The sequence below is a fragment of the Tyto alba genome, unplaced genomic scaffold (assembly GCF_018691265.1).
Source record: "Tyto alba isolate M040663 unplaced genomic scaffold, T.alba_DEE_v4.0 Super-Scaffold_19, whole genome shotgun sequence".
Taxonomy (NCBI): Eukaryota; Metazoa; Chordata; class Aves; order Strigiformes; family Tytonidae; genus Tyto; species Tyto alba.
In genome coordinates this window covers 10919233-10945750 of record NW_024881281.1, presented here as the reverse complement: position 1 = coordinate 10945750, position 26518 = coordinate 10919233, and the positions used below count along the sequence as shown (strand labels likewise).

The following is a 26518-nucleotide window of genomic DNA, read 5'->3' as shown; positions in this document are numbered from 1 at the left end:
TTCTGGACACAGTGTTTTATTGGCGTGCTAACCCAGGTAGCTGTGTTACAGAATTACACTATGCCAAACGATTTTGATACTAATGTTTCTTCTCACTGTACAGCCATTACCTACTCAGAAAAAATAACACCAAGTAACATCACAAAACTGATTGGTGGTGGACCGTTTCCTCAAACATGCAGGCAGCTGAATAACCTCTCCAGGAAAGCACTGCCAGCCCCACAGGCTTAGACACAAGCAGCAAAGACCTTGTCCAAGCAGGCATTCCCCTCACTGGCCTTTGTACAGTCCCAAATAAGACAGTGAACTTGACATGCAGGCAGAAAGATGTTCATTGAGGTAAAAGACAGTAGCACCTCCCTTCTAAAAATAAGTTTTAAAAAGGCATTTTTGCCCCTGTATGTAGACATTTAAAACTTTTTTCTTTTTCCTCTTTCCCAATAAAACCTGCTAAGGATACAAGTGATTTTGATATTAATGTTTTTCTGAGTAGGTAACAGCTGTATGCCAATGAACATCACAAAATTGATTGACGGGGGACTATTTCCTCCTTTGACAATATAAACGCTGCTTTGGTTTTGAAGGCATGTGTTTGTTTCAACATAACTGATGGACCAGCCAGCATAGAGGATGACATTCGACATCTCCAGGATGGCAAAGCTCTACTGCTTTCATTCATTAAGGAAGAAAAAATAGTCTTTTAGGGTGAGCCTAAAAACCCTGGACCCGTTGGTCCCAGACCCACGGGTCAGTTCTTGGCCGTTCGGAGCTTCCTGCGGAAATAGTCAGGGGCTGCATCAAACAGCCAGTCCGCATCCACCACGCACAGGTCCCGCATGTAGCACTTGTTGGTGTGAAGCAGCCCGTTGTAAACCACGCAGGCTGGCTTGCAGTGGAAGAGCACGGAGGAGGGGTGGATGGCCACCAGCTGGTGCGAGTCCACGGTGCTGTAGGTGCCATCTGGCTGCAGCTCCGCGGCGTTCATGAAGAGGCTGTGAGCCAGGCAGCGGCGGATGTTTCCGGTGTCGGAGCGGGAGGACTCGATCGGCATCGATAGCTGTTCAGCAGCGAGACACACAAGAGTCAGGGAGCGTGTACGTCCACCTTCGTGGGGGAACACAGCCCTGTTTTAGCAGGCCTCTGAGGTCAGGCAATATTGTGTCAGAAATCCTGCTAGCGTGGGAAATATAAAAGGACTGCTAGGAATTCAGCTCAGGTAGACATTAGGCTAATCCAGACAAGTTCAAAAAAAAAGATGAGCCACAAAATGGATCGAAACTCTCCTGGGAGTGAGTTTCAGGCCAGCTCGCACTCATGGCAGGAGAGAGGTGCCAAACGGTGGCTCCCACGTCACATACAGACTGCAAGCAATTCAGCAGCAGCTCCCACGCTGCACCTTACGCTCCGTGACTGGCAGGAACAGTGCTGAGGTGCAGGCTGCTGTTAAACTGAGTGCCTGACTCCGTGAAGAAGCCAGCCAGCATGAGCTGCTCAGGCTGACATCACTCAGTGGCACACACGGAACAGTCACATCTACCCTAGAATGGTGAAATCCCTGAGAAAATACTGTCCTCTACCTGAGAAGCGTACCCAGAGCTCCTCTTTTCTCTTCACCTCTCCTCAGCCCACTGAGCCCTGCAGCTCTGAGATTTTGGGATGCAGATGCAGAGTTAGGAATTTTACCTGACTAGTCATGGGAGACTGAAAACAAAACCACATTTTCTCACTCCTGGGACTTGGTGCACAGTGAAATCAGTTTGGGGACAAACGGAAAAATACAAACAGGTGAAACAGAGAAATACAGTATGGCAACATGTTACCTTTACACAGATGTCCCTGAGCTGAGCTCTGACGTCTGACACAAGCATCATGTTCCTGCTGTTGACAAAGTTCTCTTTGCACCATTCCTGCAGCAGAGACACTGGGAGTTAGAGGTGTGGGGGTTTACGTGGCCCGGCGGCCCTATCAGGATCTATGATAAGAGTCACCAAGGCACCCAAGGACACAAAGAAGGAAACAAAAGCGATGGCTCAACGCTTTGAGAGGAAGCTGGCAACGGACTCAGGCGAGCAGCAGCCCATCCGCTAAGGCGCGGGAACAGCGAGTGGTCAGCCCGCAGCACCGATCACAAACACACCCCGTCAGTAGCCTGCAATCGCAACGCAGTACGCGTGCTCGGCCCGTGTACGGAACATAAGATAAATATGCATCACCAGTGCTTAATAAACGAGCGCTTTCTGCGCACCATATTGGCATCTGGGATTGGCTCCGTCACCGACATGAGACCAGGCTGCGCACGGGCACGAGAATTCACCACAAAAAGGGGCCGTTTCTTCACCCAAGCAGCATGTCTTTGGATACCGTGAAAAGCAGAACCCTCTACAGACACAATCCTTCTCAGAGGAAAGGTGCTAGCCCGTTTCCTTGTCATATTCCTACCTCTGATTACTCCCCTCTGTCTACACTCCCTTCCACAGTGCTAAGAAACAGCATGGTGGTGTTCTCTTTCTGCTTAGAATTTTTCTGCAAGGTCATGGAGTGCTGTGAAACAGCACTGGCTATCCCACAGGTGGTGAAAATAAATCACTTAAGAATGACAAGTCCTGGAAGGAACAGGGTACACAAGTCTATAGATCTACAAATCAAACTGAGTTTACAGGGTATGATAAATCAAAATCGGCTTGCAAATATGCTCAGTGGTTTTGCAATGAATCCTACCAAAGAGCATGTCTAGGTATTTATCATCAAGTCTCAACACTCTCCCACTCCCTCTTATTTTGAGCTGTAACCAAGGAAGTAAGAGACCTGGCTCTGATTACAGAACTGGCCTCAGGAAGTTTTGCTCTGCTACCCAGTTTTGCTCCAGCTTTCCAGAGGAACCTTTGGCACTTGAACAGCTTGCTCCAATTACCCAATTGTAAAGCAGGAGTAAGTCCTCTCATTGCTTTGGAAGGATGCAGACTTCACTCTGCTGTATGCCGGAAAAACTGCTCACCACCACGAGCCCAGGCAGCACTGGCATCCTCAGAGCATCCTACCTTGTTGCCACTGACATTTTTGAAGGCTCTGTACATGCTGAGCAGGGTAAGATGATCTCCCTCATTGGAGATGAATTTCTTCCTGACGGATTGCACTTCATCCCGCTGGGCAGGAGGATTGTAGAGGACACTGTCCACTGACAACAACGACACGATGGTGAGGATCTCTTCTGTACAATGGAACTTGGGGGACAGGAGGATGGTCTGCAAATCACAGAACAAACCTGATTTTTGGTTGACCAAATCCACTTCAGATGGGTAGACTTTTGTGCTCGCTATCGGTCAAGAAACTTTACCAAACATTGTTTAGGATAATTTCATAAACATTTGGACCTAGAGACAACTGTAAATCCAAGGGCCCGCCAAGCACCTTTAACAGCAACTGTCATGCTCCTTCCTGAGACTGGCCAGTTCATATATAGTACAAACACAGTGACTAAAATCAACTGCAGCATCGGACACTTAACTGCTAAACAGCGCTACCAGCAATCCCAGAGACTGCAAGGAAATTAGCCTTGTCTCAGCTTCAGAGGTGCCAGTGGAAAGAAATTATCTTTTAAAAAAATCTCCCCGAATTATACAACAAATGACAAGCAAGCCAGCATAGCTGCTGTAAATAAAGTTGTGCTTCATAAATGTACAGCCAATATACTTGTACAGTTGCAGTTGTCCCAAATTCCTAACCTTGTTTAAGGAGTTTGAAAGAAAAATGCCAGTGGTACTGGGAAGAGTACATGAGATAAAACCAGCTAATTTTTCTGTAGTTTTTACTTTAGAGAACTTTGGTTCCAGAGGAAAGGCTGCCATCTTCCTTCCCAGGGGGGTTAGGACAAGCTGATCTTCCTTTCGTTCCACAGCTCCCAGCAGGTCCAGCTGCTCGATCGCTGCTTGAATAGCATCTGCCAAAACAAGGATGTTCAGGCTGTGAGGCCTCCTGGCTGGCACTGGCAGGGATGTGAACCATCACTACCTCTTTCCCCTGGCCAGAGGGACTAGTACTTTCTGTTTAGAGAAACTAGTGCCCCAAACTGTGGTTTATCCCCTTCCATCTGGTAGAACAATCACCTTTTCTAATCTAAGTAGAAAAAACAGAGGCAGAACTAAAGCTGTCATCTCTATCTTTGAGCAGAGGCTGGCTGAGATTCTCTGTGGACCTCCTTGGCAGTCAAGGGACACCTTCATGCTCTTTATGACCCAAACGTGCACCCTGCTCCGTTTGGAAGCTGGACTCTCCAGCTCTCTGCTGTAACCATGGCTGCTCTGATGAGACTGAGCTGAAGCAACGAGCCGTGAATGAACCTGAGACTTCTGGACCACCAGGAGAAGACGCAGCAGAGAGAGACCACTCCTCTTTCACAGCCCTGACCTTCCATACTCCATCTTCTCTGGCTGGCCTGAAGGCATTTTTAAGCAATTCCTCAGTGACTCATTTGTCACTTTTTTCCAAGGCTGCCTTTGTAACCACTTACCAGGAGATGGTTTGGACATGAAGTCAAAGGTGAGCACATTGGGAATTCTCATGGCCAGGAGCTGAAGCACCACGCTGGCCAGGTTACACCTGCATAGGCAAAAAGAAAACTGAGATTGTTCTCTTTTTTTTTTTTTTTTTTCTTTAAATTCTTTTTATCTTTTTTTTTCTTTGCCTAGAAGCTGAGATAGAGTACTCAGATCTGTGTTGCAACTTGACAGAGACTAGTCCAACACTGGCTAGTGAAGCCTAACTTCCAAAACAAGGAAGGGTAAGAGGCAAGTCCAAGATTTGAAGGAAAGTCAGAACTATTGCTCATGTGTGTTTGGAGACTCAGAGCCCAACTGTCCACCATGAGCAAATGCTTCCTAGTTTTTCTGTTTAGTTTGCACAGTTCATTTTTCTTCAAAGTCAACCAGTCAGACCCTAGATCCAGTTTTGCTGTCCAGCTCTTTACACAGCTCCATCTGCAGCAACACATAAAAGAGGTGTAGCAACTATGACTGTACCAGGGTTCTGTCCTCACCTCTGTATCTCAGGTATTGTCATTTTGTCAAACTTCTCAAACTCATCCTCTGTGTAGAGCCGGTAACAGATCCCGCTGTCCTCTCGCCCTGCTCTCCCTGTGCGTTGCCATGCCTGAGCCTTCGACACCCGCTGGACGGCCAGCACTTCCAGGCCAGTTTCTATGTATGGAAAAGCATCACTTCAGTCAAAGTCTGCATAATGCACAGCTTTGAAAAACAGCAAAAAATTCTGGGGCCTGACATCCAAATACTGCTCAGACGTTACTTGGTTTCGCACCCTGAAGCAAAGGTAACTACCATGCACTCTGTCCATGAAGAGAAGATTCATAGTGGACACATTTTTACCCCCACGTGGCTGGTACTAAAAAAAGAAAATCAAAAAGCCAACCACAAAACACCACCAAAGCCCACACCTAAAACCTGGGATATTAATTTAGACACTGCAGAGGGTGTTTTAAATCAGCTCTCAGTGGGATTCATTCCCTCAAATAACTTCTACAAAACTGAAAACAACGTCTGCATTGTTCTTTAGGACTCCTCACCAGGGCTATACTTCTTTGCTTTGACCATGCCTGTGTCCACAACGTATTTTATTCCCGCAATGGTGATGGAGGTCTCTGCTATGTTGGTGGAGAGGATCACTTTGCGACAGCCCTGGAAGGAAGAGCAAACCAAAGCTCATCAAAAGGCACCTTAGATTAGCTGCAGTGAAGAAATGCTGCTACTTTTGGCCAGTGTGAGCCAAGCCTACATATCATCACAGCATGTTTTGACCATATACTGTGTTTGCTGTGGCAGCTCTCATAAATAAGGATAATCTCTGGTTCCTAATCAGTTTCTAAAACATGTGTTTACACTCGCAACAAAATACACTACCCAGGACAGCTGTTATTGAACCATTTCAGGTTCATTTCTGGCACAAGATCTGAATTTTTATTTATCTGCTGAATAGGTACAAAAGGGCCTGAGGCAGCACAATTTCCTTTTCTTATGGCCCTGCCAAATATGCCCAGGTTTTTAGCTTTCTTAGTATTCATCCCATTAACTGCTGCAGCTTTTTTGTGATATGGACACAAAATTCCTAGGAAGTGGGGCAAACATCAATTCCTCTCCATTTTTCACCCTTTCTAATCTTTCCTTTTTTTTTATGATCCCAGATGACTTACCGCATGCATCTGTTAATACCACCACAGTTGCAGTGTCTTATACCACACTGGAACCACTCAGCCTAAAGTCAGCAGACAGTGGAGACTATTACTATCAGTACAGACAGCTTTAACCCCTTCAATTCCACATTTCTTCCAAACACTCATGCAAGCAAACAAACTTATCCTGTTTACCCATCATACTGCCTCACCTTGGGGGCAGCCTGAAAGACACGGAGTTGTTGCGAGTAGGGCAGAGAAGCATAAAGAGGCATCACCATCATCTGCGGGCAGCCGTCAGGGAGATGCTTGGCAATGTCTCGACAGGTCTTGGTCATTGCTTCAATTTCTTCCTGACCAGTCAGAAACACCAGGATGTCCTGAGAAGGGGGTGCTTCCTGGAGCCAGAGGAAAAAGCAAGGGGGAAGTTAAGGTGGTTTGGATAGGGAGGAAGAACAGAGATTGTAACAAGATGTTGTCCTGACAGCAAGTCAGCAAAGCAGGTAAGGAAGAAAGAAGAGACACATGTGTGGTGTGAGGTACGCGACAGCCTGAAGTTCCCAACGGATTCACCAGAGGTGAAGAGTAAAATGCATTTTACAGGATTGAGGAATTGCTTCAAGTCTCGTGCCTATTTCCTTAAATAACTGCCCAGAACATGCAAACAAGAGAACGAGCAAGCACCCAGGTACAAGCCAGTAAACAGAGAACTCAGGTGAGAGGAACATTTAAGGTATTAGGTATGAATTAACATCAGAGAGCTTTGCTTAGCAGTCTCCTTTCAACTCAAGCCTTGATGTACAAGTCCCAAATTCCTAACAGCAACATCATCTTCAAAGCATTAATTGCAGTTTAATTAAATGACACAACCATCTGGCAGTTTTGTATTCAAACATTTAATCACAAAACGCCTGTAAGCTGTCAATTTAATAGATTTCTACTTGCTCTGCAGTTAGACTTTGACAGTAAATTAGAATAATCTTCACGCTACTGTTAGCTTATTCCTGCATTTCCTCCCACAACCCAAGGCTCTTTATGGTTGACCACTTCCAATCTTTCTTTCCACTTTCGGACTAACACTGGCATGTATCAATCCCACCCTTGAGCCAACCCAATTCACTAATGCGGCACGCTCCCCAACTATCCACGTTTCCAGAGGATGCAGTGTGCACCTCCAGGACATCTCTGATTCCGCAGCAGCAAGCTCAAGCCCTCTTCTGCCACAGCAACCTGTGAGCCCCTCGACCAATCCACGGCCCCAGAGAGGCACAAACCTGACAAGCCTGCCATACCTGGTGGATTTGGAAGACTGACACCAGTGCTGCTTGGAGGTAATCGCTCTGAGGCTGTTTGGTGTAAAAGATCTGAATGGGATGTTGCCTGCCTTCTAAATAGAGAACAGGAGCTCCATTAAAGTACTGGGAGAACTGGTCAACATCCATCGTAGCTGACATGATGATCACCTTCAATATAAGCATAAAATGGGTTAGCACTGCAGTTTCGATCCAGCAGGACACTTACCAGTCGGGACTAGCCAAAACTCCGCTTCCCAAGACTGAGATATATGCTCAGAACAGCAAAAAGCACACAGAGTGTGGGACAGAAGAGTGTGATCTTTCCTTGTTAAAGCCATCAACTTTGGTATCACACAAGCATAATGTGTTGGTATGATAAAACGAGTGAAAATGTGTTAAAATTATTTTGTGACATTTAATAGAGCACCGAGTGCCCACAAAACCAAGCTGCAGAACAAGATTCTCCCAGGACCCTACCAGTCCCCTACATGCCCTCCCCAACAAAACCAACATGCTTTCACATACTTCATGTACTCACATACATTCATTACATGACCATGCAACACACGTGTACAATCTCCTTCCCCAGAGTCAACATGTCATACAGCTGTTGTATCAGGCAGAGCGCTCCTGTATCCAAGGTGCTCTCAGCAACAGCACCAAAACCTCCCCCAACAACGCATCTGATCTATAGCTTACACCCAAGGGGCTCTTATGAAAAAAGGCAACATGGAAACAACCTTGTTCAGATGTGTCATATCAGGCCCACATATCACAAGTTGGCCACCCTTAACTATTCAGATTTAAAGGGATCTTTTTAGGAACAGAAAAATAGTCAAAGCTGACATTTCAAACACTTTGGAAAACCTTAGGAGATACTCATAGCACTCAGAGTCCACAGCCCACCCCTGCCCTTCGTTGCCATCCTGAATGCACATACTTTTAGTGGCAGTTTGCCCAGTTCCTTTCGTTTCTTTTGTGCAGCTTTTACCACTCCAAAGAGTACATCGGTATGGATAGTCCTCTCGTGGGCTTCGTCCAGGATGACAATGCTGTACTTTCGCAGCATAGGGTCCCCAATAGCTTCGCGAAGCAGCATTCCATCTGTTAAAAACTTGATTCTAGTTTCATCAGATGTAAGATCGTCGAAGCGTACAGTATAGCCAACCTACGGAAGGAATCATTACAGAAAGTATGAGCACAAAATTACTTGTATGTCTCATTGCCATCGCACCACAAATGACTACAAAGCACGCTGGTCAACGCCTGAGACAGAGCCAACTAGAACGCCAGGGGTGCTCTGGAAAGTGTAACAGTGTATTTGTACTCTGTGAGCAGTTAATCTTGCAAATCTAATAATCCACTCAAAGGATGCTCTCAACACTGTAACCCAGTTGGCTTTATTCCAAACTGGAAGTTCACCACAAATGCTCTAACTTTCCTTTCCTTCCTCCCCGGCTAGAAACTACTCCATGCTCTCCAAAGTTTTTACGTAGGGGAAGTGTTTCTTCTCCACTTCTCTCCCAGAGATTCACAGATCTGCACAGATTCAGCACTTTGATACAGGAAGCAATAGAAGAGAGCACAGTATTTTTTTGGTTTATTAATTAACCTGTATTTTTTCAAGTGGAGGAACACAGATAAAAATCAAGAAATAAAATACCACAGAGTCAAACATGCAACTGCCCCCCCACCCCAGAAGCAGGTAAACAGCCATTTTTTTTTTTCCATTCAGACATATTATGAAATGAAGACTACCTATTACCCCTGTGGCTGTTTTTTATCTTACCCATTAAACCGTAACATGGCCCCACCGACATTGCAGTACTAAACCAACTCTCTTAAGACCTTGTAAAGCAACATACCAGTTTCCCCAGCTCTGTCTTCTTCTCATCCGAGACTCTGGTAGCCAAGGCTATAGCTGCGACTCTGCGGGGCTGGGTCACAGCAATGATGCCTTGGCGGCCAATTCCTGCTTCGTAGAGGTACTGAGGGACCTGAGTGGTCTTCCCTGAGCCCGTTTCTCCTAAGGAACATCAAAGGAAGAGTTTTTCCCTTTCATAGCCTCTTCAAGTGAGAGGTCCCAGCTCATTTTTTTTATGTTAATTTTTAACCGTATTTCAGGATGGGGAGGCTGAAGACAGGAAGAGGTTTGACATCTTGCCCAAAGTCACACCATAAAGGCAGGCCCAAGACAGAACCCAACACCTTGCTCTAGTTACTGGAGCACTTCTCTACAAAACTCCTCTCACACAGGTTCTCTCCAGCCACACTCTGGTTTAGAAACACATTCTAGTCTGTCCGGATGTGAAGCATTTGTTGGATAACACTGCCAACGTAAGAAGATAATTATGCAGAGCAAGGAATAGACTCCGATTTGGTTTTACGCATACATTCACACTACACACTAGAAAGTTTCAAAGTAAAGCTGTAAGCAAATTAAAGCAAAGCTTTTGCCACAAAAGCAGGTAGAGAGTTAAGGACTGAGGCTCTCTTAGAGAAGCACTCAGGGCACCAACAAGCCAGCAAGACTTTCTCTGCACCTTCCTGAAATCAGAGACAGTCCCTTCAGGCTGAGGCGAACATCTCCATCCGCACAGCACTAGCACACAACCTAACGAATACTGTCCTGCCCCCCCTCAGGTGTATTTCCAACACAAACTCTGTGTAGACCCCTCTACCAAAGAGAGCAATCAGCAAAAGCACAGAGAGCTGCCAGCAACAGTTACCACAGCATCAGCAACAAAAAATGTAACTTACTGGGCACAGCAAAACCTGGCACAAATCATAGTGCTTAGAGGCACTGCAAGCAAAACTGTCTTGAAGTGCACTGTGCGTAGAAGAGCAGAGGAGCTGCACATTTTATTACAGCTCGAGACATGTCTAACTCAAATCAGATCCCCTTCAGCTTTCCACTGGCCTGCTACAAGAATTGCTCTATGTGAAAAACCATGAGGCTCTGGAAAACAGAGCCCCGTACTCTCTCTCAATCCTTGCAAGACAGCAACAGCATGGAGCGCACTGGGGGAGCGAGGTGAGCATGAACAGGAGGAGGAAGACACACAAGAAGTTCAGGATGGTCACCAAGAGAAAAATCGGAAAGCCACACTGTAAGCACTGCAGCTGCAGACTGGAAAAAAAACACAGCTGCAAAATTATAAGTGGTGTATTTATAGAGAATATTGAGCAAGCAATAATGACAATCTCAGGATTATACAGAGGAAAGGAGATAAACACAGTCACATCTACCTGTTATCATGACTAATTTTTATCTTTTTAAGGGTTCACTTATAAGAGTGAAATAAAAAACAATTGTAACTTCATTCTAATGAGTCTTTAGACTTCTGGGTGGGAAGCTGTATGTCTTCAGCTCCTAAAAGTCAGACAAACATCTTATGCGTTTGGACTCAAAGAAAACATAGTAAGATTAGCGAACGCCCCTGAGAACGCAGCTGAGAAGCCACTTTTCCCGAAGAGCTGGGTTTTGCCATTTGGCTTTAAGCTGACTGAACTCCAAGCAGATGGCGAAACGAAGAGGAAAAATGCTTTTGCCTTCTCCAGAAAAATTCAGTCACCGGCTGCCTTAACCAGCCAAAACTCAACCATACAAATATGACTACTTCACCACGTTTCAGATTCACACCCAAACCGTTTCTGTGCGACTCTCCCGCCCCCCCGGCAGGCCCGGCCCCGACCCCCCGCCGGGGCCGCCCGGCTCCCGCACTCACCGATGAGGACGGCGCCGTCCGCGGCGCGGAGCTGGCTGAGCAGCGGCGCCCGCGCCTGGAAGATGGGCAAGTCGCGGCGCTGCGAGTCGAGGGGCGGCGGCGGGGCGCGGGGGAACCGGGCGGCATGGCGGGGCGCCGGGGAACCGGGCAGCATGGCGGCGGGACGGGCAACATGGCGGCGACCCCCCCCGCCCCCGTCACCCCGGCAACGGCCGCTCCGCCGCCCCGCGCGCCGCTGCGGCGGCGTCCTCGCGGCGCCCGGAGCGGGACATCACGGGAGTTGTAGGCGGCGGGGCGCCCGGCGGAACATGGCGGAGCAGCACAGCCCGCTCCCCGGGCAGGGGAAAGTCTGCCCGGGAAGGCAGCGAGCTAACGGTAGGGCAGGGAGGCGCCTTCGAGAGCTACGTCATTCCCATCTCGGATTTGTTGGCACAAGTCACCTCTGACATCACACACGGCTGACGAAGGCGACTCCGGTACTTAAAGCACACTTCTTCGCGGGACAGGCAGCCCAAGGATCGTTTCAATGGCAACGAAAGACCCAGTCATAGGCAGTAACCTGCCAGCAAGAGCCAATTTTGCCCTGGGGTACAAGGAAGCAACACTCCGAAGTTCTTCCCAGATACAGATGGGACGGCGTTACTCTGCGAACAACGCAATCCTAAATCCTCCACCTGAGGGGAGGGAAGCGTAGAAGGAAAGCAGCTCTGGGAGAGCGAGGGCAGACAAGCTGTCTTACAAATACGTGCCATGGAACTGGTCCACCTTGCCCACCCCACAGCAGGTTTCCAGCAGGCTTTATCCCAGCCACAGGGCTCTTGGCTTCATCCCCATTCCCTAGTGGCCCACCAGCAAACTACTAAGAGGCTCTTAAACCTGGAATAACAAAAAATATTTTGATTCAATTCCTGTCTCATACGCTACCCTGAAGCAACACTGCCCAAAACATTTTTAGTCCTCGTAGATACCAAGATTTAAAGCCTGTTTTGGAAAACAAGCAACAAGGACACCAAGATTTAAAGACTGTTTTGGAAACAAACAAACAAACAAAAGAACTCCCTTATGTTTTTACAACCTCGAACAGATAAATGCAGATACAAATGGACTTACCAATTTTGTTTATCAGTATCTAATACACCGGGAGAAAGCACTTCCCCATGAGATCCCCACACATTCGTCTCCTGGACTACAAACAAGTTAAAAACCTGTAGCCAGTTTTTAACAGCAGCAAAATCTGAGACCAAACAAGATTATCACATGTGTCAAGGGTGAGCCTAGCCTCCCAAATTTAGGAGGAAGATGTAGTTTCAACTATCTCTTTTTATCTATTACAACATAATCAATAAAGAGGTACCCAGTACAGTCCATGACATCTTAGGAGTGACTGAGCATCTTACAGAGCTGAATTGTACTCCAAATTCCTTACGTGGCTCCTCATAAAGATATTTGTAGTCAATGTAACTTCAAGTTAAGTCCCACTCAGTGTCACTGACCTGTGGTGGACACTCAGTCCTCCTGCAACAAACTTCATACACAGACCATGAATTTAACATCTTGAGCAGACAATCCTGTTTCCTAGCAGTTGTGAGAGACATTTGTGGGAAAAGCTTAACGATGCCTCATCAGGGACTTGCTTTTTCCAACCTCCGTTTTCACACCAGCTGCCTCACAACTACAGGATTATACGAAGGATTAACAAAAAAGGATCCACAAGACATTTTATTCCACTCACCATCTGAGATATGTCAGCAGTTCTGAATCCAGACAAATTTTCTTACCTAGCGCTCCAAGTCATTTAATAACTGTTAGAAGTATGCATGTGTGGGGGTGGATTTTGTTGAACTACCTACTTCAACAAGCCACCCAGACTCAAACCTGGTCATCTGAACACACAGTATTTGGGGGAAAAGCCATCAAAATGTAGTGTCAGCCTGCAAGTGTTTTCAGAGAGGCACATTCTAGAAACCCAACTGGCAAAGCGAAAAGCCTGCATTATGCTACATGTTGTATTTCTTGCAATTCAAACACGACTGGAGACAACAGCATCTCAGATAAAAAACCTTTTGCCACTGAAATAGGGACTTAGACTTTCAACCATCTTGTAGCTGTTCTATCCAAGAATAAAAAATGAGTTAAAACCCCAAAAAGTTGGTTTTGTCCCCTGTAAAGTTTCCCATAGAGTTTCCTGTATCAAATAGCTCAAAAAAATGCCTTAGAAATCACTTTAAAGAAGTACTCAAGGTCTTGTTAACTAAAGTTGACAGGAAATGGTTTCCAGTTTTAGGTTTTTGGCTCCAAAAATTTTCATTACCAGCAACAACAAATTCCCTGACTGGGAAAGACACTGGTAGCCTGGAAGTGTCTTGGACTAGACTGCCATTTCATAAAGTGCTTGTATTCAAAACCAGAGAGCTGTCAAAAAGTGTCCTTTCTGTGATGGGGAATGAGAGTCCCCAGTATGGTACTTCATTCACGTCAGTCTCTCCCAGTTGTCACTGGGTTTTGGCACAGACTTGTATTAGCCTCCGAGGCGCTGACCTTCTCCCCATGCAAATCCTCCCGGTCGTTCTTCTGGCAAGGGATTGTAATTAGGATCATCTTCTGGTGTATCAAATATTGCTTTCCTGGAAAACAGAAGAGTTGGTTTGGGGTTTTTTTGGTGTTGTTTTTTTGTTCTGTTTTGTTTTGGTTTGTTTTTGTTTTTTTTTTTCCCCTTTAGAATACATGTTTCACAGTAAGACCAAGACTGCTCAAATTCTGCACATGTAACAGCGTCCTCCCTCAGAAACAGCCTGCCAAAGTACTGGTGATTTTTATCCACATCACACTTGCTCCCCAATTAGAAGCCATCTGGAAGAACGTCTAGAATTATGTGCCTAAATCAACCGAGACTGACGAGATTCAGCTGAAAGTTGAAAGTTCCACCTCCAGTGTAAGGCAGAATTTCATATAGCCAGCATGTTCTCCCAGGACAGGATAAGGAAGCAAAACGTGAATGGGATATTTAAGAGCTCTTCAAATCTTGAGAAGGGACCAAAATAAGAGTCAAATACAGGCAGTATGATCTTAATCTCACAGGCAGGATGCAGGCATCGACAGGCGGACTTGAAATCCAGAGTCTGCATTTGAGACAACATTAGGGGCTCAGGTTTCCTATTTATTACAAAAATCATGCGTAATCTTGTCAGTTATTTTGCAATTCTCAAATCTAGTTTCAAAGGTTCTCTCTCTGTAGATTTGTTTATCCAGAAACAAAAACATCATAGATTTTTTTGAAAAAACAAACACACACAAACAACAAAGAAAATCACAGGCTGCATACAAGCAATCATTACATCCAAAACATCTTAAAAGTACAGTGTGTTGAACAACACAGTTCTTAGAATAGCTAAAGGGATTATTCCTCTCCACCCAGAGTGACGGGCCATTTCAGAGAAGTGTTCAGAACAGGAAAAAAAGAATATACCAGGGCTATTAAAGGATTATAGCTAAGACAAAGAAAATAACAGCATTTGAGAAAAAAAAAAAAAATCTACCATTCTAGACCCAGACAAGAATCATAAACAGTCTTCTGAACACAGGCACATAAAAGGATTTAAAAAGTAGCCTGAAGACAGACTGACACTTTTCAGAGGGAGAGAATTACTGAGACAGCATGCATTGCTCCAACAGCCTCGGGATTCCCCCTGCACACAGCTGGGTGCATACACCCTCTGTGAAAACGGGAAATCTCACATTTCCTTATTGCACATGTGTAATTGCACACTCAATTTGTCTAGAGTTATATTTATACGAAGGTAGCCCTCACCAGAAACTGCCTTCAGCTGCTAAAGCCAAGTTAGATTAGCGTAGGCCCACAAAAGTGACCAGTAGAGCTGTTCTGGGACAGCCATTCCTGCAGCCATCACCTGGTACAATTACTTGCTGAAGACAAAGCCAATAATGAACAGAAATAAACTATCCATGGAGCGTACTTGTCCCATCACACTGCTATCAGTTAAACTAAGCATGGGTCTGAACAGGATGTTTTAATTACTCAGGTTTCTGAGGGCTAGTTCAAGCAAAAAAAAATCAGTTCAGCTCTAGGTAATTCTAAGAGTCTCACAGAGCTCAACTTTCCACGTCTCAACTGTGCTTTTGCTTAGGCAAGCATCTCCCACCCAGGCTGCTGCACAGCATAACAGACAATTACAAGCACTCTACGCAAGGGGGAACCGAGTAGGAGTAGCACCACTCAGTAGTACAAAAACTGAAGTCTTTTGCCAAAGTTGTAAAAAGAGAATGATTTACAGATGAAAAAAAATACTAGATATATTAAATACCTCAGTCACTGTCTGTACACTGCAAGACTCTTCTTATTCCTCACACCTCAATAAGAGACATGCATCTTTGCTGCCACCAACAGGCAAAACTCAGTTAACAAAGACTAAAAAGTGTTACCAAAGAAATCAAGCGTTACAAAAACCCCTTTAGCCCTTCTTGGCAAGTAGTTCCCACTTACGCATCTGTAAGACCAGCCCTCCCTCCCTTGTCTGGCAACACGAGTTAAATAAAAGCAAGTACAGACACACCACAATTCTGTCTCAAACTCCTTAATTTACCAGAAAGTGATGTGACTGAATTATATACAGTTTTCCATGCAAACACCTTTTCTACATCCTTTGCAAATCAGACAGCAACACTTACAGAACAGACGGTGTTCTCAGAAGCCTTCCACCACCAGGCTGATTGGGGAAGACATCCTCTAAGAAAAAATATATATGCCCAACAGCAATGCCTAGTATATAAAGAAAAGTCAAATGGTGATTTTTCAATACTTGTCCTTTATAACTTTCAAATGCTTCACTAGAATTTTCAGAAAGAAACCCCAAACAAACAACAAAACAACACACATTGATTCTTTCACAGAAAATATGATAAGAGATATACAAATACAGCATGCTGACATCAGATGAAAACCTTAGCTTACAGTAAAAGACATAAATACAAGGAAAACTGCTTGTCATTATTAAACTTATTGATGTCGTGGCTTTATTGAAGTTGATAAGAATAGTAATATAAGCTATTTTACTTCAGTAGTCTGATGCCCACAGCCAGACTGTGTACCTGGTCTGATTCCAAGCAATAAAAAGCCAAAGCATCAGAAGCACTTTCCATCCTTGTTACAGTAAAAAATATGCTACAAAGTTTAGAAATCAGAAAAGCCCAGTATAAATATAGTAGATGAACTAAGTAAAAGACATTTTTTCCACATTTTGTGTTTTATGTAAAACATCAGCAGGAACAGATCCTTGTGATTCTTGCAATTGCTTACCCAGGAGATCCACAATGATGGAGTTCCCCAAAAGCAGTGAAAAGCCCATCAATACCCAGGGTAGAAATGGAGCTTGAAAGATGAGAAGACCAAAAAAGTTCATACGGACATAGGGATTCCTGCGGCTCCATACATACACGAGCATTATTGTGAATGCCTGGCCCAAGAAAACCAAGTTCACAAACAGACCAAAAAGCTGTGATGGGTAGTTAAAGAAAATGGTTCACCAAGTCATTGTTGCGAGGTCAAACACGAGAAGAATATCACAGTTTAACTTACGATCCTATGTTTCCCACAAAACTGCTCACTCTGTTTTCCCAGGTTCAAGTCAATCAAACCTACTGTCGAGCAAATTCAACACCCATAGCAGGAGTCAACCTACCTGCAGCACGAATAATTCCTTTGAAGTATAAATTTAGCATGAAGTCACTGAAACAACAGCATTTCTCTTAGACAGTCAAAGCATGATCACACACCCCAGCAGCCTCCTTTTAACTGATAACCTCATTTCCATAATCCTGTCAAGCAGTAAAAAATCTGAAAGACCAGCCCAGTATTTAAAAGCAACAGTAATAAAGCATTCAAAACTACCTTAAGAAATAATGTTATTCTCTGTACTACAAACAAAATATATTATCACTGAAGAATTAAGATAAAAGTAACATAATGGATTCAGTTCTTGTTCACATATCTTTAGCTTCACTAAATCAGTTTGGAATACAAAAAGGATACAGTCATTAAAAATCCTCCAAAAAGGAACATAAATACAAAATCTGCTGTCCGACCTCGAAAAGAGCCTTCTTCAAGCATTCGGCAGTAACGGTATCTGAAGTTGCAGGTCAGGAAAATTTGATTGCAAATGAGTTTAAAGAAAGATCCAGCTGGAAAAGGATTCAATTATACATGAGCTTAGATGTAAGTTTTGTATCAATTTACTTCATCAACTGGCTTGCTCTGGGTGCTTCAGCAGAGGGCAGACCCAGGAGAAAAAAGTTACTTGGAGTTTTCTCCTGTATGTCAGGACCAATCTGAAGAATCAGGCTTGTACAACACAGTCTTAACAGCACAAAAATAAGTGGCAAAAATCTTGACAATTTATGAGAGAAATCCTGTGGATGTCCATTCATGACATCAGTGAAGTTGGCATTGCTAAACAACCAGGAACTTCACGGTGGAGCAGAACCAAACCTTTGTTTATATGCACGTATGGTAACATGCCTGTACGCTGGAGCTCTGCTTTCCAAGGAACGAAAACAAACTCGATGAAGGATACAAAAAGATCATGTTAAATAAAAAATTAAAGCCAACTGGTCCAAAGAATAAGTAGTTTGTGATTAACCGCCATACCTGGAAATAAGACAAAGACAAGGACTTTAAACATGACAGCTTGTTTTTATTGTCTAAACACAAAAGCAGGTAACAATGTAACTGAAATCTCCTTCACAGTCAGTGAGCCAAAGATTTACGCTAAGATACAGTGATCAGCTTCATTAGACTTTTAAAAATATAACTTCAATATGAAAAGTCATGGTCATTTGTAACACTCAATTACGAGAGAGCGAGCACTTGCAAACTCAACAGTTTACTTAGAAACCTCCTGTGCTTCCGAGAACACTTACTTGAAAGTGTTTAAATATTAATTCGGGGTTGAAATACAGCTGAAAGGGTGTGATCAGTTCTAATTGCTGAAAGAGAAGAAAACGTTTGATAGGATCAATACACTAAGAAAAAAAGCTACACACACCCAAATAAGTAACCCCCTTCCTCAGTGCCAAATCCCGGGGGGTCCCATCCAAGGGCCCTGAGGGAAGACACTGGGGGGAGGCGGGACGGCGTGGGGTCTGATGTGCCTGAACTAACCCCTTCCGCGGGTCCCGAGGGCTTTTCCCCACACACAGCCCGCCGGCACAGCCCCAGCGAGCCCCATCCCCGCTCCCGGGCATCCTCCGCGCCCCGACGGCTCTGTCGGGCCCCATCGCTCCCCCCTTCTTCCGGGCCCCATCGCCTCCCCAAACCCCCCCGGGCCCTCAGGCGGGGCTGGCGCAGGCGCGGGCCGGAGGAGGCGTAGCCGGCGGGGCCGGGGCTGCCGCACTCACCACGGCGGCAGTGGTGAGGACGCAGGCCGTGGTGTAGGCCCGCGTAACGGGCGGCACCTGCAGGTACTCCTGCCGGAAGGTCTGGTACGCCATCTTAGCGCCTCCCGCGCCGCTTCCGCTTCCGCTTCCTCTTCCGCCAGGCGCCTGCGCGCACCGGCCCCGTCCTCACCGCCCGCCGCCCGCGCAGCCAATCGGCACCGGCAGCGCCCGGGGCGGTGGCGCCGCGTTCTCATTGGCCGAGCTCCCCACTCTTTTCCCGCCCCCGCGGGGGCCTGGAGCGCTCGCTGATTGGGCGGTCCGTTTCTCCTCGCGGCCGCTGATTGGCTGCTCGCCTGAGGGAGCTCGAACGAGGCGGGAAGCGGCGGAGGGAGCGGCACGGCCGGTGGGCGAGCGGCGGCGGGAGGGCCTGGCCCCGGTCATCGGCCCCGGTATGCGACACTAGAGCGGGCGGAGCGGCCCCGGCGCCTCGGGTAACGGCGCGGCAGGCTGCGGCTACGCTGGGCCTCCTGTGTGAACCGGCTTCCCCTCAGCTCCGGGCTCGGCCTTCCCGCCTACAGCAAGGCCTCTCTCCCCCAAGGCCTGCGTTTCTCTTTTTTTTCCCTTCCCGGCTTTCGTCCGCCACCATGTCGGTCAATCCCATGGCCTACGAAGCCCAGTTCTTCGGCTTCACCCCCCAGACGTGCATGCTACGCATCTACATTGCGTTCCAGGACTACCTCTTCGAAGTGATGCTGGTGGTTGAGAGCGTAATCCTGAAGAAACTGGACGGGTTTCCCGGCTGTAAAATCAGCCCCTTACAAATCCGGAAAAGCACAGAGAAATTTCTTCTCTTCATGAAGGAGCACCTTGACAAACTCTTCAGTAAAATGGAAGAAGTGCTTCTGCAGCTGGTGTTAAACATCCCTAAGAACGTGCTCCTTCCCGAGGACAAGGTCCACGAGCAGTATCCCTACAGCAAAGAGCAGCTCGAGGCGCTTCAGGATGAGATCCATCAGCTGCAGAAGCAGTACAGGGCTGAGGCGTCTGCTGGGCAGGCGCTGCGAGCAGAACTGGAAGAGCAGAAGGCTGTTCAGGCAGAGCTTGAGAAAATTTTGCAGTGGTTTGATGGGCTTGAGAATACCTGTAGGGAGCACGGGACCGGAAACTTCAAAGAAAGCTTTGCTTTCTTGACCCAGAACGCTAAGAGACTGCAAGATGTGCTGAAAGACGTTGAGGAGAAAAGCAAAAAAATAAAGAAGCATGATCAGTTATTGTAATGGAAATTCCAAAAAGGCAATAAAAATCAGACAGTGTGCTTAAAATGATGGGGTCTTATCTTTCCAGAAGCATCTCCCTAATCTCTGACTCCAATCCTGTCAGGTTCTAGACTAAAAACTGTTGAACTGTGTCAGTTTGCACCCACTGAGCGCCTTCCTGGGGAAGCAGGGGAGAAAAACTATAAAATGTATCTCTGAAACTGGTGTTTGGGAATAAATCTGGGGCTGCTTAACCTGGCTGTGCAGGTACCTTTCAGACCTTAAGAACGTTAACTTTGAACACCACAGAGCATTTGTTTATTTTAAGGATTATTTTTTTAAACAAAAAAAAAAAAAGAGAAGATCATCTCAGTGAGAGCTGTAAGGATGTGTGAGCGCGTTTCCAGCCTGACGCTGTTGGGGGGGCGAGCAGATGCCCCTGTCGGGATGTGGGGAGGTTGAGCGGGCGCCCGGGGGAGCTGCGCTGCGCGGGCAGCGCCTCGCCGAGGCCGCGGCGCCGTTCCCTGCGTCCTGGGAGCCAACGACTGGGAACTGCACGGGGAAGAGTGAGATGGTGACGCTGTTGTCCAGGTTCTGAGGAGAAACAGCTCTGTTTGCATCAATACTGAATTTCAACCCAAGTTCTGAAATGTCAGGGTTGGTTACCGCTCCGCGTGCGTTTGCAAAGAGGCGGCCTGTGTTTTCGTTAAGCAGGGTGCGGGTGCTGCTCCACAGGCCGACAATACAGAAGCCACTGGAGGAAATGAGCAACTTGATCACCTTGTCCTAATTTAGCTTTATGTTGCTTTATATGTATATATTTTATTTCTTCAGTTTTATTTTTGTTGTCCTCTTTCTATTAAATAGCAAAGTTAATTTTATTTGTGCTTAATGAGATTTTCCTGTGAAAGTGTTGTGCATGCTGACTGATACGCTTGAGTTCTTTGAAGTCACTTAATTAAGCTTATTCCAGCTGTACTTGATTCGAAATACATCACCATCTCTGCGCATCTTTCCCGTGGCCTCAGCAGGTTTTGAATCTCCTGTACAGACGTATCATGAAATATCAGTACTAATTTCTGCTTTACTAGTGTAGATGTTTGAAAGTCATTAAGCTTATGAATAATTTAGAGGTTACTGCAATAAAAAAAAAATGTATTAAAAGCATAAAATACCCTTTGCAATTCTTTCTTCCCCGACCTCTGAAGCAGAATCAGCCTGGTAAAATGAGTCTGTTCTCCCATGCGTTGCGCTGGAGGGTGGCTGGCGCTGGAGACCCTCTGCGGGGAAACACCGGACGCTGAGCTCCAGACGGCGGCAGGGAGCGCGGGGAAATCCAGGGAGTCCGGACAAAATTAAGTTGCTTAGGAAACAACTTAATGACTTAAAAGCTATCTGATATTATCCAACTTGAAGTTTGAAGAGCAGAAAAATGTCATGATTAGTACAATGTCCGCTGTAGATAATTTTGCTGGAAAAGCGCGTCTTCGTTTTATACTGTTGCCCTCAGCCTTGTTGTAGAAATGAAGCAGCCACTGCTCTGGAAACTGAATACAAATATGTAGACGGTGTTTTATTTAATGCTAAATTGTAAAGAACAGCATTTGAAAAATCTACTAAGAAACGGTAACTTGACCCTGAAGAGCCCGTGAGCGTTTCCACACGAGAGCTACAAGCGGGAATTTCACAAAGTGGGAGGAAACCACCCGCTGCTGCCGCTCCTCCGGGCGCTGTCCGAGCCACGTAACGTCGCGATACGGTCGTTGAAGTCCTCCAAATTCTCTTGTATCGGATGTAACCTTGTGTTAGAAATAAAGAGGAGGAAGAAGTGGTGGGAAAGACCCCGGGCAGCGTCCCGCCGGTGCAGGGCTTCCCACGCGGGCGCTTGGCGGCACTGGCGCCGGCGCGTTAGGGGCAGACCTGACTTCTCGGGTTGAATTAGAGCTTGGAAGGTATTTGCTTCGGAAAAAGAGGGGGTGGGGGTGTTTTGGTGTATGAATAAATCATTAATATGAACGGGTAAGAGCCGTTTATAGGGACTAGAGGGTCTCACTAGGACATTTACTACACTGAGCAATTTGTTTAGGCCTCTCTTCAGCTGCAATTAAACGCTGATGCTCTGATGACAAAACTGTTTAGTGGAAATAAATGACTTGCAGAGAAGAGCAGATCGGTGAAGGAAAAAAGGAACTTTGCCATGACCCCTCTGGGCATAGCAGCTCCTGAAATTCAACTGCCATTACAATACTGTAACCTGATTTCTCCTATTCGTTTTTGTTCACAAAATCATTTTTAAGAATAAAAGTCTTTAACTGGGGAGGGAGGAGGGGGCAGATACACAGAGAAGGGTGTTGCCAAATATAATCCTTCCCGAGGAGTCATCAAAAGTCTCACCCAGCACAGTTCAGTAACGTGGTGGCAGCATATTGCAGAACAATTGTTTTGTGAGAGGGAATAACGCTAGTTTCCAAAGTGCTTACCTATGCAATTCAAATAAGCACTGAAAGTCCTTCTTTAAAGAATAAAATGTCACGGCTAAATAGAATGGCATGGCTACAGCAGAAGCTTTTGCGGAGGGAGGGTGACGCTCCCGGGGGCTCGCCTTAATGCCGCTGCCAAAACCGCTGCCCCAGCCCACACCAGCAGCACAGCCCGGCCCTGCCGTGGGGGCTCCCGCCCCCGCGCCCCCAAACCCGGGTGCCCCCCAGCATTAAGGGTTTTACCCTTAATGAGCAGGAGACGCTTTTCTCTGGGCGCGACGAGCCGTGAGAGCCTGGGCTCAGGCCACCCAGCGGTCATACACCCTGGGGCCGCGCGTGCCTTTAAAGAGGAATTATTCCAACTTGTGCTGAGACCTCTGCGCTCCCTCCTCTGCCGACCAGGCAGCTCGCACGGCGCCGAGCTCTTCTCCAGCGCCTTCTCCACAACCGGAGCGCCGGGCGAGCAGCAGTGCTGGGCCTGCTGGTCAGACTGGGATTCGCCTGGACACTGCAACCTCGACACAGCGCTTGTGTTGTGATTTCCGTGTGTTTGCTACAGCCGGATCCCCCCGTAACGCCAGACGGGCCGCCCTCTCAAATAAGTCAGTCTGACAGCAAACGCTCGGCCCTGCCTGGCGTGGGGAGCCCAGCGACCCGCTCGGCCTCGCGCCCTCCCGCCAGCACCCCTCCCTACCTGCTCCCCAAAACGCCCTCCTGCCACCCACGCTCCTGTCATTAGAGCCATCATAATGAAATATTTTAAAATAAATGAATTCCTGATGCTCCAGAGGATGACACGGGAGATGCCTATGGCCAGCATCCTCCACTCTTGGGCAACCAGTTTTGCCGAAGCTCGTTATCCTGCCAACGCCCACTGCCCAAATCCCCAATTGCCAGGGAAGCCCCCAGAGCCTCGGGCAGCCCCCCCGGGTCACCTCACACCCTCAGGCACCCTTATTTTTTTTTTTTTTCCAGCGTCACCCGCTGCTGCCGGTTCCAATGGTAGCGGAGGGGCTTCCCCAGCCCCGAATCGTGCTCACGCGTTCGTGGGGCCCCTCGAGGTCCCGACGCCGGTGAGCAGCTCATCATACCCCAACTCCTCCATCCCCAGTGGCCTCTCCGTCCGTCCTTGTCCCGCTGTCCACGGGCTCCCGTCCCTGCGGAGGCCGATTCAGTGCGTGGGAGCGGCGACGGCCACGTCCCACGGGTGACAGCGGCAGAGGGGCGAGGCAGGCAGAGGCAGGACGGCACCCGGCTGCTGCAGGAGCGGGACCGGGCACTGGCTTTTAAAGAAAGGGGAAAACTTCCACGTGGCTGATTTTAATGCTCATTTTCTCTAGATGATTGCGCAGAGCTGGAAGATTCGAAGAGCTGGGAGCGAGGTACTTGATAAGACCCAGTGTAAAAAACATAACCAGCTGTTATAAAACGTTACCAAGAGCCTTTTGTAGAGGGAAAACAGCCTTCCTGTAGCGTGCTTGGCCCAATAAACGCGCCAGCAGCAGAGCGGAGGTCTAAGGGGAACAAAGCTAGAGATTTTCTTACCAGGATAACACACACCTGGTCCAGGGACACACGGGAGCCCCGAAGCTCATCGGGGCTGACACATCCCAGTAGCCGGATCCGCCGTCGGGATGGGGAAAGGCTTCGAGCCCCGCTGCGGCCACCGGGCCCGTCAGGGTTTCCTCAAAATTCACCCCGGGGAATAAAAATCTCACGCCGGCTGAGGGGAGGAGCTGCAGCCGGGTTTGCAGCCCCGGTGCGTGGAGGAGGGCGTTGGGTGCAGCGGGGAAGGAACCAGGAACCAGCATCGTGTCCCAGGGGTGGTGGTGTCCCTTAAATGCAATTGTCCCCGAGGGTTCAGTTCCTGATGCAACGGGGGAAAAATGTAAATAAAATTAAGAAATTTTTTGAAGCGTTCACAGCCAATTTGAGTTCTCGGGGGCCAGGCGAGGCGATGCAGCCCTCCTCAATGTATACACTAAATGATGGTGTAATTAGCAGCTGTGAATAAACACACACCTGGCAGAATGCCAGCCTGGGGCCAGGGGGGAGTTACCATCTGCCTCCTCGTTAAAAGCTTTAATTACAGGCAGGAAATGCCAGTGGCAGCCACATACTTTAATTGCTTCACCTCAAGCTGCCAGCGGGTCAGCTCCCTCCCTCCCTCGCCCACAGTCCCGTGGGGGCTGGGGGCTGCTGTCCCCATCCCGTCCCCATCCCTGTCCCACAGCAGGGCTGGAGGGACCAGCAAGGCAGGGAGGAGCTGCTCATGCACCATCACCCCCTTATAATGATGAAAAAAAAACCCTATTGTGCCAAGAAATTTTCTTTCATAGGGATTTTGGCTGGCCCAGACTAAGCAAGAGCATCCCCCTTCCCAAAACACAGCCCTGAGAAACCTTCTCTGCCAAAAAGAAAAAAAAAAATCAGAGGTCGATAGGCAGGGATGCAGGGAGACAGGCGGGGGCTGCGAGTTATCCCAGCCGCCGCGCTCCCCCCGTGCGTTTGCACAGCACACACTGCAAAATCGGATGGGAGCGAAGGGGCTGAGCGCCTCGGTGGGGTTCCTGGAGGGCTGCCCTGGTGCTGCCTCCCCCTGCACCCCAGCCCCTGCGTTAAAATAAATGGGGCACAGAAAATGGGCGTTCAGATCGCATTAGCAGCAAAACGTTGATTTACTCAAGTGAAGAAACCTGGTCAGGGCTTGGTGCTGGCAGCTCCTCGCCGTGTTTGCCAGACCTCTCTGGAAATTGCTTTAGAAAAGAACATGGTAAGTGGCTTTTTCCTACTCAAAGAGCCAAAAGGACAAATCCTGGAAATGTTTGGCAATAAGGGGATCACTTTCATGTGCCCCTCAATCCATTAAACCACATGGTTACACGGTCTGTGCTGGAAGGAAGCCTTGGAGGTGGCCACGCAGCTCGGTGCACGACAAAATGTGATTCAGAGGTTGGTGTAGCTCCACCTGGGCTGTGACTAAGGACTCAGGCTTTTGCTTTAAAACCACCACCCGTTTGGAGCCACTCCGTGCCCAAAGCCTGGGCAGCCTCTGCTTACCCGACCCTGCAGCTCCTAAGCACGCGCACCGACATCTAATATCAGAGCCAGCAGAAACGTCTTCCCGTCTTTTGTTGGAAATCATCACAGGAAATTGAATTTTAGCCTGAAGAGGAGAAAAAAAATAATAATCTAAGTAAACAAACTAGAGACAGTGTCAAGGCAAGATTCAGCCTTTGGGCTGATTTCCCTGTATGGATCCTGCCAGGCAGCGATGCCCCAAAACTGGACACTTTGGACCCAAAGGTCCCACCCCTGCGACTCCTCTCCTTGGTGCCCCTGCACCCACCAGCAGCCCCGATATTTTTGTCCCTTTGCTCCCAGCACCTCACTGCTCACCCTCTGCCCGGGCAGCCGTGGCTCCCATTCGCCAGCTTCTGGGGATTTTATTACCTTTCTTTTCCCCATAGAAAGGAAATTCTCCCTCTGCTTTGCCTCTCTTATCCCTCTTGGGCTGCTATTACTCCTACTTACACAACTCAGAATATTATTCCCTCCTGTCACCTTAATTTCTAGTAATTAGTATTTGGTATAACGCTATAGAAGAAGTCAGCTCTTAATGAATATTATAATAAGCACTAAATTATAATTTACTCCTTGAGAAGTCTATTTTGAAACACAATTCATGTAAAAGAGAATGAGGGAGAGCCGCTTTCAAGCCATTCACCTGGCCGGATCAACCCCCAAATTGAACCCCCAGCAAAATTCTAAAATGGCCATAAACCCTGGGGGCATTTACTGGCCTGGGACAGGTCACCGACCTCCTCGGGGCTGGATGGGTGATGGTGGCAGGGATGTGACCCACTGAGGTAGGACCAGGACACCGCATCCCCGGGGAACGAGCAATTATGTGACTTCAGTGTTTTATTTACTCCCTGGCAAAACGCTGGGGTATTAATCCCCCGGGCGTGGGTGAGAGCATGAATCCAGCAAAAGTGTTTGTGCATTAATGAGTCCTCGATGTCCCTGTTTGCACATCCGAGCCGCTGCCGGTCCCTCTTACGGAGCGGTTTTCCTTCCTTTCGCGGCGCTGGCTGCGCCGGGTTCAGCCCCGTTGCTATGGCACTGGGGCACATCTGGGCATGTTTTTCTGGGCTTATCAGACAAATCGCTTTTCCGATAGCACAAAGTG

General features: G+C 47.5%; 3 protein-coding genes across 4 annotated transcripts; 1 reads left to right on the top strand and 2 right to left on the bottom strand.

The window, feature by feature from the left end:
- DHX33 (DEAH-box helicase 33) lies at window positions 1-11805 on the bottom strand. The gene is made up of 12 exons (XM_042791423.1): window positions 11202-11805; window positions 9339-9499; window positions 8414-8641; window positions 7471-7641; window positions 6391-6576; window positions 5576-5687; window positions 5033-5192; window positions 4508-4596; window positions 3810-3937; window positions 3039-3242; window positions 1821-1907; window positions 1-1057 (listed from the first exon to the last, which is right to left on the bottom strand). The coding sequence occupies exons 1-12, from the start codon at window positions 11353-11355 to the stop codon at window positions 749-751; spliced, it is 1989 nt and encodes a 662-aa protein (XP_042647357.1). The 5' UTR covers window positions 11356-11805; the 3' UTR covers window positions 1-748.
- Window positions 11806-12907: 1102 nt separating this feature from the next.
- On the bottom strand, window positions 12908-18772 carry DERL2 (derlin 2). Of its 2 annotated transcripts, XM_042791424.1 has the most exons (8): window positions 18612-18772; window positions 18135-18200; window positions 17789-17862; window positions 17248-17341; window positions 16516-16711; window positions 15888-15978; window positions 15524-15593; window positions 13750-13825 (listed from the first exon to the last, which is right to left on the bottom strand). In XM_042791424.1, exons 1-7 carry the CDS (start codon window positions 18702-18704, stop codon window positions 15557-15559), a joined length of 651 nt encoding a protein of 216 aa, XP_042647358.1. In that variant the 5' UTR covers window positions 18705-18772; the 3' UTR covers window positions 13750-13825; window positions 15524-15556. The 2 variants fall into 2 exon arrangements, with proteins under 2 accessions (XP_032849594.2, XP_042647358.1); XM_032993703.2 differs by lacking the exon at window positions 15524-15593 and having other exon boundaries at window positions 12908-13825.
- A 169-nt stretch (window positions 18773-18941) lies between these two features.
- On the top strand, window positions 18942-21013 carry MIS12 (MIS12 kinetochore complex component). The gene has a single exon (XM_042791857.1). The coding sequence runs from the start codon at window positions 19235-19237 to the stop codon at window positions 19865-19867; it is 633 nt and encodes a 210-aa protein (XP_042647791.1). The 5' UTR covers window positions 18942-19234; the 3' UTR covers window positions 19868-21013.
- The last annotated feature ends 5505 nt before the right edge of the window (window positions 21014-26518 follow it).

What these genes read in the sequence shown, in the direction of transcription:
- MIS12 (XM_042791857.1), top strand. Translation starts at nt 19,235, where the DNA reads ATGTCGGTCAATCCCATGGCCTACGAAGCCCAGTTCTTCGGCTTCACC.
- DHX33 (XM_042791423.1), bottom strand. Translation starts at nt 11,355, where the DNA reads ATGCTGCCCGGTTCCCCGGCGCCCCGCCATGCCGCCCGGTTCCCCCGC. An exon ending in TGGGCAAACTGCCACTAAAA is followed by an intron (nt 7,642 to 8,413) that starts GTATGTGCATTC and finishes CTTATATTGAAG; the next exon opens with GTGATCATCATGTCAGCTAC. An exon ending in CAGTCTTCCAAATCCACCAG is followed by an intron (nt 6,577 to 7,470) that starts GTATGGCAGGCT and finishes CTCTGGCTCCAG; the next exon opens with GAAGCACCCCCTTCTCAGGA.
- DERL2 (XM_032993703.2), bottom strand. Translation starts at nt 18,704, where the DNA reads ATGGCGTACCAGACCTTCCGGCAGGAGTACCTGCAGGTGCCGCCCGTT. An exon ending in TTATTTAACATGATCTTTTT is followed by an intron (nt 17,342 to 17,788) that starts GTATCCTTCATC and finishes CTGCAACTTCAG; the next exon opens with ATACCGTTACTGCCGAATGC. An exon ending in CATCATTGTGGATCTCCTGG is followed by an intron (nt 15,979 to 16,515) that starts GTAAGCAATTGC and finishes TTTATATACTAG; the next exon opens with GCATTGCTGTTGGGCATATA.